General features: G+C 43.4%; 1 protein-coding gene across 2 annotated transcripts in view; it reads left to right on the forward strand.

Moving 5' to 3' along the window:
• The first annotated feature begins 818 nt into the window (after positions 1-818).
• Positions 819-14,067, forward strand: part of bmp6 (bone morphogenetic protein 6) — a 50,513-nt gene continuing 37,264 nt past the window's right edge. Inside the window, exons 1-2 of one of the 2 annotated variants that reach the window (XM_037078828.1) lie at positions 819-940; positions 2,538-3,006. In XM_037078828.1, the coding sequence (XP_036934723.1) occupies positions 2,598-3,006 (409 nt within the window). In that variant the 5' untranslated portion in view covers positions 819-940; positions 2,538-2,597. Of the gene's footprint in view, positions 941-1,962; positions 3,007-14,067 lie in introns of those variants that run through there. The other variant, XM_037078827.1, reaches the window with a different exon arrangement.

The following is a 14,067-nucleotide window of genomic DNA, read 5'->3' on the forward strand; positions in this document are numbered from 1 at the left end:
TGTCAGCCCACAGCTTCTTTAGCACTGGATTGTTGTGTTAGGGAAGCACAAAGGAGGAGGAAGCTGGATGGTTTTGTGCTTGCTTGTGTTTGTTTAATATGACACATGCCCGAGGTTGATGTTCCATGAAGTGTTTAAAACTTGGATTCCATGAGGTGACTCGTACGCAGCACCAGAATCACCCATTTCCTTTCATAGTTTTATCCGCAAAAGGACTACTTCCCTTTTTTTTGTTTAGCGCTAGAGCCAAGAAAGCATTTTGAGGAAAACTCGCAGTTCACTGGATCGCTTCCAGTGAAAAAAGTTGCACAAGCCACTGAATCTGTATTATAAATCAGGAATTTAAGCAAATGGGACTTTGAGTCCAAAAGAAACTAAAAAAAGCTGATAAATGACAACCTTGAGAGCACCGGTTCTCTGTCAGCCCAGTATGGCGTCTTTAGTCATCGTTCTGTTATTTTAGAGCTTGATCAGTCGGCTTTTTCTCCAATACAGGCACACAGGTACACAAAGAATTTTGACTCACTTAAGTTTGAAGGCTCTGTGCATCTTTTTCATAGTGTCTAGACAGGATTTCCGCTTGAAAAACATTTAAGAATGTAAAAATTGCAACAAAACCTTTTAGTGATAATGACAAGAATCGGTTTAACATGCTTCAAAAGGACTTGTGTAATGTACAAATGTGATATTTTTGCTGTATGACAGTTAGATTTTGAAATCTAGCAGTTTGTGTGCATGCGTGTGTGTGTGTGCATGTGTGTGTGTCTTTTTTGGTGGTGGTATGTGCAGCTTTGATGCTGGTTCTCACTCTTCACATGCAGATAAGATAGGCTCTGGCAGCAGCAGCAGCAGCAGTAGCAGACACACAGAGATATGGACACCTTTGGGCCTTATCACCAGGACCATCACACACTGAAGGGACCGCGAAGACATAACACAGGTTAGGATGGGAGGAAGAGGAGGGAGAGGGGGAAATGAGGAGTTTAAAGAATTCCTTGAGGTTTCTGGGACATGTTCAGTTGTCATATCCTAGTATATAGAATAAACATGAGGCACTATAGCATGACATTTTGAAGCAGGCATTTTACTAGTTGGTGCGATTTGTTTGCTTTTAAAGGGGCACTATGTAGTTTTGGAGAAGAAATTCAAACTTAGAATATTAATGTTTCCTAATGAGGTAATGATACAAACTCAGAATGAACAAGCAAATCTCAGTGGAAAATAATGTTCCCAGAACGCAAGCTTCAAAGGTGGCAGGGTCCGCCAAACATAAAGTAAAACGGTATGCAGTTGTTTTTTCCTTTAAGGTTTGGTAAAAATCAGTCAATGGAGACGTTTCTCCTTTGATTAAAATGTCTTCCCCCAAACTACATAGTGCACCAGTAACAAAGACAGGTATTTAGAATGTGCAGACCCATCATGTCGCTGGTGATCTGGAGATCAGATCGCTTGTCCTCTGTCACTTGGTGCTGCGCGTCATTGCCTGCTGTTTCCCACTCCATCGTCAGGGGTCGTGCCTCAACTGGGCAACATTTATTCCGCCTGGTTGGAGAGGACGCACACTTTGGTTCTGGATGTGTAGAGATGCAGCCCGTGCTTGATTACGGCACATCTGACAATTTAAACTGCAGTGCGTAGTTTTTTTAAGATCGGAGCAATAAATGCAGCCATCCAGACCTTATGAAAGAGAAGTTGAGCCTAAAGAAACAACTGTGCGCATATTCTTCTACAGAAGACTAAACACATCTTGCCATTCTGAGGTTTTACCCCTATCAGATCACTGTCATTCAAGCTGGACTCTCGGATGAAGTCCTGTCACAGAGACTGTAAAGAAGTTCAACAGAAACTTCCTCAGCAGTGTGAATGATAGATGTGGAGTGACTCTGCGCTCTAACGACAGCAGTTATTCTGCAGCGGACAGAATATGGAAATATGATGTTGGAGTTGTCCTTGTAGCCTGAAGAGCTCCACCTCTGGCTCAGTGCGCACGGAGTGGGCGGTTTCTCAACACGCATACACACAGAGACGCACGTACACGCGCGCGCACGCATATTATGGACTGCAACCTGCGGATTCCTGTTACTCTCGCACACACAGCCTGTAGGAGTAGGTGACCGTCACTGGGACCGCGTTCCACTGTTAAAGGGCGGCTTTTGTCAGTGCGCAACGTTGGAGAATCCTATATTTTGGAGCGCAAACAGTAAAATGGCTTCTTTCAGAGGACTTGTGAGTCTTTTATTGAAGAACTTCGTGTCAAACGGTGTCTTTTGACCGACTTACCGGAGCGCTCAGAATAAAGTTTCACATGGTGCACTTTATCCTGAAGCAGCACAGCGCGCCACGGGAATCAGAAATGAGAGCAGGTCCGACGCTTTTCTGCGCATTTCTCTTTAGAAAGTATTTCAAATGGCTTGATACACGAGTCGTCTCTGCTTTTTGATCTGCGGCTGCGACAGATAACAGCGCGCTCTCGGACGGACTTTGGTTACCATTGCGCACATCTTTTTTTTCTTTTTTTTCCCTTTACGTTTGGATAGGCGACTGAAGCTCCAAGCCAGACACACTTGGGACTCCGGAGAGCACAGCGGGACAACACCATGACCAGCTGCTGGCTTGCCTTGGTCGGATTGTGGTGGAGCGCTTGTTACTGCATGTTCCTGGTCGCGGGGAGTAATTATTCACTGGATGGAAACAACGAAGTGCACCCGGGTTTCATCCACCGGCGGCTGCGGACGCACGAGAAGAGGGAGATGCAGAAGGAGATCCTGTCCATCCTCGGGCTGCCGCACAGACCGAGACCGCATCTGTCGCACGGAAAGTACAACTCCGCTCCACTTTTCATGTTGGACTTATACAACACGATATCTAGCGAGGAGAAAAGCCCGGTGGAAGGCGTGCTGGACCGCTATCAGAGCATGCGTACGACCCAGAGTCCACCTCTGGCCACATATCAAGAAACTGCCTTTCTAAATGACGCAGACATGGTGATGAGCTTCGTTAATTTAGGTAAGTTCCTTGAAATTATTTTACTCTATGGATGTTTTTTTGTGCGTAACTGCGAGATGTTTTTGTTGGATCGATGAATCACAGGAAATCTCACTGTGCGAGATTGAATTAAGGGTGAACAGGTGTTTGGCACAAGCAAGACCTAAGTAAAGGATCGCTCAGAGGAATCTTACACAGCAGATTTATGTCAGTTTATTTTGAAGAGGAAGGGATTTTTTCTTTCTTTCTTTCTTTCTTATTTTTTTTAAATCAAGCATCTTGAAATACATCGTTTGTAGTTTTCCAAGTTGGACCTGGAGCTCAAAGTTTACCCACATTTCAATTCAACATCAGTGAACACAGGACACCAGACGCGCATTTAGTAATGGAGCGTGAACCACCACACTGTGGGAGCCACACAGAGGCCTGTGACTCCCTCATGTCCTCTGCGGGTTACAAACTGTTGAGGTATGTATTGTTTCCGAGTAATTTATTGTTACACGTCCTCTCTCAGGATAGATCGGCCCTCCGCTCATTTATAGGACCGAAATTCTGTGGCCAGTCTTGCCGTGCAATCTACTGCATGATTTATGTCCCCGCGGGGAAAAATTGACCTTGTTTCCTCAGCAAACCATCAACCACCACCGCTGGTATTTGGATGTAAAGGGCTATTCCTGCCGTTGACCTCCAGCGGGGCAGTTGCGGTCTCCGTGCGTAAACTGCGTCGCATTGTTTGTGTTACCCCGCAGATTTGTCTTTAATTAGCCCCAGTGACGATAAAGAGGGACACTTTAATCATAACGAGTTTGGAACATAAAGCCAAAGGGCCTTCCTTCCATTAGCAGCTCCAGTGTTTACTGGGAGACTGTAAACAGAGCGCCTGAAGATAAACAGAGTCAGACGCTGGTGGACAAGGAGGCTTAAATCCAGATTGATTGTCATTCTCCTTGGGAACTCCGGGCATTGTCATGATCCGGCCATGAGAACAGTGGGAATGTATCACTGCTGAAGAATGTGCTCTCTCTTTTTTTCCCCCCTCTTGAAACAGGAAGTCCAGCAAATATTTAATCCCTCACCTTTATCAACTGTTTAATAGTAACCTAGTGCCACACATGAAGAAGAGAATTAGGGTTGAAGTTTGAAAAGGCAAATGTTTCTCTACTTATTGGTCCAGTGAGTATTGGTGTTGCAACATGCAGTGATGAAAACCAGATATTCAGACAGAAGGAGGCCGTCGTACTGGTATCAAATATCGAAGCCCCTCCGTTGGCTTCTGTGTGGGGGTGTGATGGTGGCGGCGCGGTGTTTGTGTGTCTGTGGTTTCGGTATTCCTGTGCTGTGTAACTTTGGGTTTATAGTCCTGTGTTGTTGCACATCTGGCTCTCCACTTTGATTAATCGCGTCCTGTGCATCTTTTGACGATTCCCTCAGATTTCTGCGGTGACCGGGGGATTAGGTTGCCATCTCCTCCAGCCGTACACAGAGTCCTAACCGCCCTGGAGGAGGGACGGCTTCCTCCCTGAATGTGATTGTAATTAATGTTGGACAGGCCAAGGCTTTCCATCTGCTTTGCAAATAAGGCCTTGCACGACTACCGTGTGTCATCGCCGTCCGATTGGTTTTTAATGTGTCTCTCGCTCGATTGGAGTGGTTTTAGAGCTATAGTAGAAAGAGGCCTGAAACTCTTCTGGGTGGTCCTCCTTGTTGCAAAACTGGCCGAAAAATCTGGGTATCATGTGTGGCCAAACTACAAATTAGAATCAAGATAAATGAGAGGAAGAAAAGGGAAGAAGCCAAACAATCTGTCTGAGACGATTTGAAAAATATGGAGCAGGATTAAGAGACCGGGCCTGAAGTGGACTTAGTCACTGAAAGGCACCTTCTCTGGATAATCTCTGTTTGTAAAGTCAAAGCAAAGCAGAAGGCGGCGGCTCTGTTTACGCTGATGATCTGATCTACAAACACCTTTTTTTATAGGCAAATCCTCCCTGTGTGTAAATGTAAGAATATCAAACTTTAAAGTGACCCACAGCAAATAAAAGGCTGACAGTGATTTAAGCTTCAGGCCAAACTGATGTCTTTCACAGCCAGCTGCGGCAGTAGGACAGATAGAGAGCTCATTTTCTGAGGGTACTCTCTCGGGACTCAGGTAGATTTAAGAGCCCCTGCGTTACATCCAGTCTCAAGTGCGCTTTGCGAACCATATGCCTCCCCCTGCATGATTCATATGGACCTCTTGTTCACTCATCCATTCTCTTTAGCTTTCATCACTCATTCAGAATGACCCATTGAAAAGCAAAAAAAAAAAGCCAAGCAAGTGGTGGAAAACTTTAAATTGGGGGGGAACAGAAGCATATTTTCCAGCTCCTTTTTCATCTTCATTCCTAGAATAGCACGTTCATCACTGTTTGCCTTGCGGACGTCCTGCTTTCCACTGAGGTCTAGTGAAGTGACACTCTGTGCTGAATGACTCATTCTGTGTGACACGCTGCAGCTCCGAACATGTCCTACTGCCCAGCAGGGTCCTCGGGTAATGGTAGCAGTCACTGTTAAAGCTGCCCTGTGGAGTTCTAGACCTGTAGTAGAAATATGCAGTGTTTTATGAGTGGGACACCATTTGTTTTGTCTCACAAACACATGCAGATAACAGTTTTTTTGTTGTTGTTACTCAAACATGCAGACACGTTGACTTTGAACATGAACATTTCTACCGATTTTATTTAGAAAAGGAAATCGATGATCTTACATTAAACAGACACATAAATGTGCTTATGTGAAGCATATGTGCAGAAAATTCCCTCTGGTTTTATGTGTGATAGCATCTTTTTCCTTATTTATATTTTAGGAGAACTCCAGTTGTGACACATTTAGGGGAAAAAGGAAGACCTTTTCAGATGTTGGTCACAGAACTTCTATAAATTCCTCTCAGTGTTTGTAGAGTGAGTGGGGGGACACTGACCATTATTGGTAAGGTGCATCCCAGTGAAAAAAAGCAAACAGAAGAGTTCAATGCTCACTCAATTAATGAGGGGTGACACATTGCTGAACAAATATCCGCAGACACCTTGAGGGCTATAATAGCCAGCAGGGGGAAATTTGCTATTCCTATCAGGTTTGGTTTTTGTGGCTGAGCTGTAAGCTCGTGGTTATGGTGAGTCAAGGATGCACAAAAATGGCTTTGGTTTCACGGGTCACAGAACAGGAACTCCAAATGTTGTTCCTGTGTCATCTGCATTTAACCGTGATGAGTTTGCTCCGGCGTTGCCCTCCTGTGCCAGCCAGGCAGACAGGTGTGGAGGCCTCTCTGAGCTTGGCTTGGCTCAGAGCGCAGCCCGAAGCTCCCGTTGCTTGTTTGCTCTCCCATCCTTTGCTGTTTGCATGCTGGGTTTTACCAGAGGGAAGGTCCCATAATAATCCGGGAAAATCCATCTGTGGTTTAAGAGTCAATCTTGTTGTACTTTTCCTGCAGTTTTATATACAATGATTAACAGGTGAGCTTGACTCTGCCCTTCTTTAATCGGCAGACTGTTTCTGTTCTAAGGCCCCATTTAAATGTGTCATTATTGGCTCAAAATCCAACTGTGTTTTTAGAAAGTTCTGTTTACACTGAGCTGTGTGCATCAATCAACCACAACATTAAAACCACTGACAGGTGAAGTGAATAAATTTAATAATCTTGTTACCATTGCATTTTTAAGGATGCTACTTTACACAAACCACCCATTCGAACACCATTCCCAAACTGCAGCGGTATTCCCAGCAGGACAAAGCATCCTGCCACACAACAAAAACTGCTCTGTAATGGTCCAAACAATGTGAAGAAGGAGGACGTTAACCCAATGCCACATTCTCCAGATGCATATTCCTATCATTCATCCTTGGGACATGCCGGATAATGTCTGGTCCACTGTGGACAACAGTTGATTGGACTTGACTCTGACCCATTAAGGCATGGACACTGGACCTCCCAAGTTGTCCTATTGTGTCTCAAAGGTCCCAAAGATGCTTGATTGAATTGGGACTTGAGGAAATTGTAGGCCAGGTCGACACCCTGAGCCCTTTGTCACATTCCTCCGGCTATTCCTGAGCAGTTTTTTGTGGTGTGTCAGTGCAAATTCTGCTTCCGGGGGACCACTTACATTGGGGATAAAGGTTGCCTGTAGTTGGTCTGCAACAGTGTTTGGTTGGGTTGTTGTTTTTCCCTGGTTACATGCTAAAATCAATGCTGTGTCTCACTAAACACTTGGTATGTCAGCGAGATGGGTGTGGTTTTGATGGTCGGGGCAGTGCCCGTTTTCAGTGAGCTCACTGACAGTCTTAGCCCATGCCCTTACTACATGTAGTTTTTCTTTCGTTTGTGTATTTGATCTCACATTTACATGAAAAGAAGTGATTATTTCTTGTAAAACAAGTTTGAGTGGTTATATGAGAAATTGTCTGCCAGAAAATATTAAGGAAAAGTATACCTTTAGTTGAAATAGTCTAAAGATGCTTAATAACTTTTCTCTCAATAAAGCATGTGTGATGAATAGATCTTACTCAACTTTAACATGGTCAACTCTCACTTTTGTTATGACCAAAGTGATCACAAAAAAAAATCTCTGGATTTCAAGTGATGCATTTTTGCAGTGTCTATACAGCTAGGGCTATAACTTGGCTGCACTGGCTTTGAGCTGGACTCAACCATGCTGATCATTCAGTGGTTGGACTGATCAGAGATCAAAAATACATGTGACAGGGAGAATGGTGGATCTTTTTCAGGATCACTTCAACACAGGCGACAAATGCTGACAGGCTGACCGTCAGAATTTCTGAAATGCTTCTTGGTTGCATACCCAGCTGACTCTTATGGTAACTGGCTACATATAAATGCAGTCCAAGTTATTGCTGCCAGTCTGAGCGTCTGGGCGTTCCAGTGTATGTCATGTTGAATCACAGGTGCCTCCTGCGTGTTAAATATTACAAAATTGTTTTAAGCTTTCGTGCACTTGTCTTGTCATCGTGACTACCCTCCTTTTCTTCTTCTTCTTTTCCCTCTCCTTTCTGCCTCTGCACACCTCGTTGCATGGCTATAGCTGAGCTGTCACTAGACCTCTTACCTAAATCAACAGCCAAGCTTTCTACTAGCCTACCTCCCACACTTTAAAGGCAAACAAGCCAGAAGCTTTAAGAAGTGGGTTTCAGGAGATTAGCCGGGTCCAGACAGCCCTGGGCTTATTCTGAAATGAAGTGCCCTTATTAAACGGCTGTTTTCCTTGTCTTATGATGCCTGGCTGCATTTCTCAATGCCTAAACCCAGGTAAGCCACTTCCTTTGCAGCGAAACGTGTCCCAAAGCCCCAGCATGATCAAATAATTAGTTGGCTTCGATCAAAGAGTCAGTTGTTTGATGCAGAAAGGAGCTTTGGAAAATTTTCACTAAACCGTCTTGAAACACTTCCTGCAAAGCCTCAGAGACCAGAACAGAACACAAGACCACCCGTCACTTCACCTCAACTTCAACACACCGTAAACAGTATTAGCCAGAAGTTGGGCAAGGAATTCAAGATATGCTGCTGTGGAATAAAGGATATTTTCTGAGACATAAACTTGGCAGCCGAAACCTTCCTGCAATGGTGAGAAAAATTACATTAACAAACTACAAACTCCTGTGTTTGTTTTCATCTGTTTACAATATCAGATATTTCACTGCCGCTACAAGTTCACTTGAACTTGCAGTGATGTTCGAGAACGGCCCAAGATATACAAATAATGCTGCTTATTGAGTTACAGTGTTTTAAAGTGCTTCCTTTTTCTTGTGTTTGGATTGTATTGGTTGTCAAGCTCTTTGGCAAAACACACAGCTGCCTCAAGAAACAAACAGGATTGATGGAGGAAACATCTCCGGTTTACCGTATTATGTCTTTTCCAGTCCAACGTCTTGTCTGTCATAAAAGACGAGGTGTTACAGGACAGCTCTATTGTCCATTTGACTTTCTGTGGAAGACTTTAAAGTGCATGAGTGTGTGCATGTCTCCTGACAGTATTATCCCCAGTAGGTGGAGGAATGGAATAGCCTCTTGCTGTTGGTGGATACATAGATGGAGGGGTATACACAGAAACACACAGTTGGTCGACCCCTAGGTCAGCAGATAACCGTTTATAAGAGAGCATTCCATTTACACTTGAAGTCACCTCTTCCACGCCCCCTGCTCTTAACACCCCACTCCCTCCAAGCCCACCCACCCTGATGATATCTCTCCCTCTCACGCCATAACTCTCCGACCTGACGAGATGGCAGCAGAGATTGGGGCTAAGTACAAAGATTATACCTCTCCTTGCCGTGTTTTCTCTCTGTCTTCATTTCGCCTCCCGTCCAGTCTCGTGTCTTCATTGGACATTCCAGTTCGGAGTGATAGTGGCGTGGGATGGCGGAGTGTGACGAGATAAGGAGGCGAAGTGAGACGCACTCGCGGCTGGTAACGATCTATCGAACGGAGCAGATAACCCTGGCGGAACATCTGATTAGGGCCCGCGGCTCATTTATCACCTCTGCGTGCAGGGATGGAGGAATTTGCACTGTTTGTTCTGCCGTGCTTCTCTGTCCTCTCGCACGTCTGTTGTTTTCTTCATAGCTGTCTGTCTTCACATGTCTCTTTTTCATTCTGTCTTTGCCCTGCGTCAAACGATGGCTGTATTTCATCTGCTGCATTTACCAAATCAGCCTGGAAAAACCTCAGGAAGGAGCCTTGACCACATACTGTGCAAAAAGCAGCAGCTAATCAGAAACAGGCTGATATGATGACATCCTTTGGGAACTCATAAACAGACAGCACATGATTTATCAGGCTATTGCCCTGGCATATTGATTACAGTATAGGTCTCATCAGAGAGTCTGGTGGTCCAAATCCAGGTTTAAAGGCTTTTCCAAACCCAAAAGAAAACTATTCTGCCATGAAAAGGCACCATTGAAAGATGCTGAAGGCTGGTACAAAATGTGAAAATGTGCACTTTTGACTGCAGTTGTAGTCTTGCTAGTGATCATTGTAACCTTTTGTATAACTCTGAGTCTGTGGGTATGTGCTTAAAATGATGAGACAAAGAGTGAATGAGTGAGTGTGTGTGTGTGTGTGTTTTACTCCTGCATGGCTCTTTCCTGCTAAAAGCGCTGTAAAGCTGTCAGCCTTTGTCTTGTGTTTAACTCTCTATGAGGAGGTCAGGCAGAGGAGATCATTAACCTGGAATTAGTGTGTGTGCACTTGTGTGAGTCTGTGTTTGTATATACGACGTTTGTATATGTGAAAGAGAGAGGCAAAGATGCAAACAAATGTGTCTTTGTTTTGATTCATGCATTTTCTGTGTTTCTGCATACAAATAAATCCAAAGCCACAGAATCCATTCTGGTGCAAGTTGAAAACACCTGCTGCTTGAGTTTGAGTTTAGGTCAGGGCTGGCCAAAATGTGGCCTGCGGGCCTTTATAAGTTTTGATTGATTTGGCCTTTCAGATTTCTTCTGTTCAGATTCTGGTGACAAAAAAGAAAAAAAAAAACATTAAAATAGGAATTGTTGCGGTTCCAATTTTTTGTGGGGTGGAAATGCACTGGAAACATGTAGGATCGCAATGTATGCATTTTTTTCATAACCTAAGCCTGGCGGGCAGACATGGGGCGAAACAAATTCAGGAACTTTGAAAGATGGTCCTGGCAAAAAAACAAAAAAACAAGAAAAAACATAAACATACTTAAAGGGGCACTATGTAATTTTGCAGAAGACATTAAAACATGGTAATAAAACAAAATCAAAAATTTAGTTTTTCCGTATCTGAATAAGCACAAAAAAACCCCAAGATCTGTTGAACAGCCTCACTGAAGCTGCAAAAGTGGCACGGTCTGCCAAATATAAACAAAGTATGAAGACTGACACATCTGCTTGAACTTGACTTTCATCATCTGTTTGCATAGACAATATGAATGAAGCAAAGCTGAGTATTTACATGAGTGACATAATAGTTCACACTGTCTTCTTACACAGTAATGCAACAGGCTGGTAGAGTGAACGATATAAGTATTTGTCACTATAAACTATGCCTGTAAGTTACCACAAATACGGAGTAACATCGTGTATTTTGAACAAATTGAAATTTAACTAAAAAAGAACGCTTATGATAATTAGCAATTTTATACTACAGACCCCTTGAGTGCAGAATACAATGCAGAAGTAAACCACTGGGACCCGCAGCTTTACTGAATGTTAATCCCTTAAACAGAAACACCTGAAGTCTCAGACCACTTGTCTCTGTGGTTTCTGTGGCATTCACTGCTGACTCCATGTCGTTATTTACAGAGCTCAGGAGGAATATTCTGCTGTGATTTTGCATTACCTTTAATTAATTACGTCAACTTAGTTACATTTTGCTTTTGCAAAAAAGACATTTTTAAAACCTGAATGTTACATTTGATGTTCAGGACTTCAGTAAACACTGGTTGATATGTCTTTGGAATTTCTGGTCCACCCCGGTGTTAGAAAAGGTTGTGAACCTGTGAACTGCTGAACTCCGCATCTGCCTGTCCTTGTATGCCCAGTAAACTCCATCCATTATCATAATGATCCTCTCGTTTGCTCTGCCGGAGAGGCTCGTTCTGGTAATGGACACGACTGCGGCCGTCAGGAATGGCGTAAATGTCATGGTAAACATTCCTGTCACATTCTTCTGTGAAGCCACCAGGAAACCTGCAGGGATTTATCTCTTGTAAATAAAAAAAAAAAAGCGGAGGACGAGAGAGAAAGGAGGGAAGAAAGGAAAGAAAAAGGCACACCCAGAGGATGCTTGAGGGCTGAGAAACTCTGGGACAGATGAAAGGTGATTTAAAGCCTTTGGCGACCTTGAAGGAGCAGAGGAAGGAGGGTGTGAGTGTGTGTTTGTTCTGGGAGCTGCATATACACATTTATGTGTACACAAATGTCTTTGTGTTTATATGAGTGCAACCTGAAGATATTTTATGGTCGGAAAAACATGATGGAAATCCTTTTTTAGCCATGTTAGCAGTGTGTCGGTCAGTTTGTTCACTGCTTTGGGTCCGACTGAAAAATCTCAACAACTATTTGGTGGATCGGCATAAAATTTTAACATTTAACCTCAGAGTGAATGTTGGCATTGTATGTTTCTGCAAATCACAGATATGTTGAAACTTTGAGGCAGTTCAGACCTGGGTTTGTTGTTGCATGAGGGGAAACTTGACAAACTCTGTGAAGTGGCTACACTAAATTCTAAAGCATTGGTGCTCTCGTGTAAAATAAGCATTAACTAGAATACATAACATGTTTCTATCCCGGTAAAAGGTGTCAGTTTGTTACAGCATTGTGAAAAGAAAAGACTGTTTTCATGTCTGAACTGCTTTGTACCATCGAGCAGCTGTTTGCTCTCTTGTAAATTTTCTGCAAATGTTATACATGTTATTTTACAGTGTAAAAATATGTATAATTTGTGGTATAGTGGTATAGGTGTATATTTGCATACAGTATAGAGCAGGGAAGTGAGATCTGATCACGAGCATGTTGATACCATATGTGAATGGCCTCCTTGTTTCTTTACATTACAACTTTCAGTCTTCGATTTTGCATTTTTTGCCACTCACGTCTGCAAACTGTTGTAACGTCTCCTCAAAAAATACTCAGTTTTTGTTGCTACAAACATGGAAAATAAACATTCCTGGTTTTCGGCTGGAGAGACCTCGAACAGTGCTCTCTCGCCTGGCAGCCGCCTCAGGCAGGTGTCGCTTGCTGTCATTAGCATCTGACTCTAAGCACTGCTGTTCCTAATTTAGGCCTACAGTCTCACATAGTTGCTACCATGGCATGGCATCTTGTTCATTTGCTGTTAGCCTCAGGACTTGGGTTTAAGGTTAATGTTAGGCATAAAATAACATTTTCCATTTTCCAAAATGCCTTGCACAGATGTAAAGCTGTCTGCAGATTTTTGGATGTTGAAGAGAAGAAATATTGGCAAATATCAAAGTCTTTTGCACCTGTTAAATAGTTTTTGGCCAGTTATCCTTATAAATTAGAAAAACGCACCGCTTTAAAACGAAAAAAGGACCAAGAAACCGGAAGTAAATCAACAAGTTGTTTGTTTGACAGTGATAAGTGTGTTGGGGTGGTGTTTTCCTACAAAGGTCAGGGTCAGGGGTTGGGGAATGAATGTAGTCACTTACTGGTGCAAAGTCTGTACAGTTACACAAACATGGTCATATGTGACTTGGCTTGTTTGTGTCTGCACTGATAATTGGAGCATATTGAATATACTTGTTAGACAACAAGGACTCCCACCTCGTTACACATGAAGTCTTCATCAAACACTGGTGGAAAGAGAGGAGAAAGCACCCCTCGGCCCCTCGCTTGTTCCCAGGCTGGTCGTCTCTCTAAAGAGGACGTGCCTGAAACAACAACCGCGGGTCCACAGTGAGAAAAAGGCCCCATGTGAGCGCAGATGCTCCTGACCCTCCCGAGCAAGTAGCCTCCCTTTCAACCGCGCTGCCGCTGACAAATTTACGAGCCCTACGCTGACCCGCGGGCTGACTTTCCAAACACGATACTGACAGGAAAACAGTCGGAGACGGGAGGGATGGAGGGAGGAAGAGAGAGATGAGGAAAAAGAGCACGGAGGAGGAAAAGAAGCAAGACATGTATATGATGTGTTTTTATCAGCCGATAATAAGCAAGTCTCATTCTCTTTAATACATCTTTGATATGATTTACTTTTACACTCAGTGCAGGCGGACAATATGTGGTTATAAGGAATTCCATACAAACCTGTCTGATTTTGCACTCTGTTTTCCTAATTCAATACATCATTTTTTGTAGTGAGTGGTGGAAAACAGAGATTGATGCCTTTAACCACGAGCACCACCAGAGAAAATGAAGAAATAAAAAAAAAAGAAATAAGATGAAGAAAATTTGTGCTATTTGTATCTCAGTCACTGAACTGTCCAGAGTTTAGGAGTCTGACTCCCAGTGAGGCCACTCTTAAAAAAATAATTTATCCACTCCCAGTGCCGAGAGGCTGTCTGGATAAAAGGATCTTATCACTAAGGATGTGCAGGGGAA

This window comes from Acanthopagrus latus, chromosome 19, assembly GCF_904848185.1.
Source record: "Acanthopagrus latus isolate v.2019 chromosome 19, fAcaLat1.1, whole genome shotgun sequence".
Taxonomy (NCBI): Eukaryota; Metazoa; Chordata; class Actinopteri; order Spariformes; family Sparidae; genus Acanthopagrus; species Acanthopagrus latus.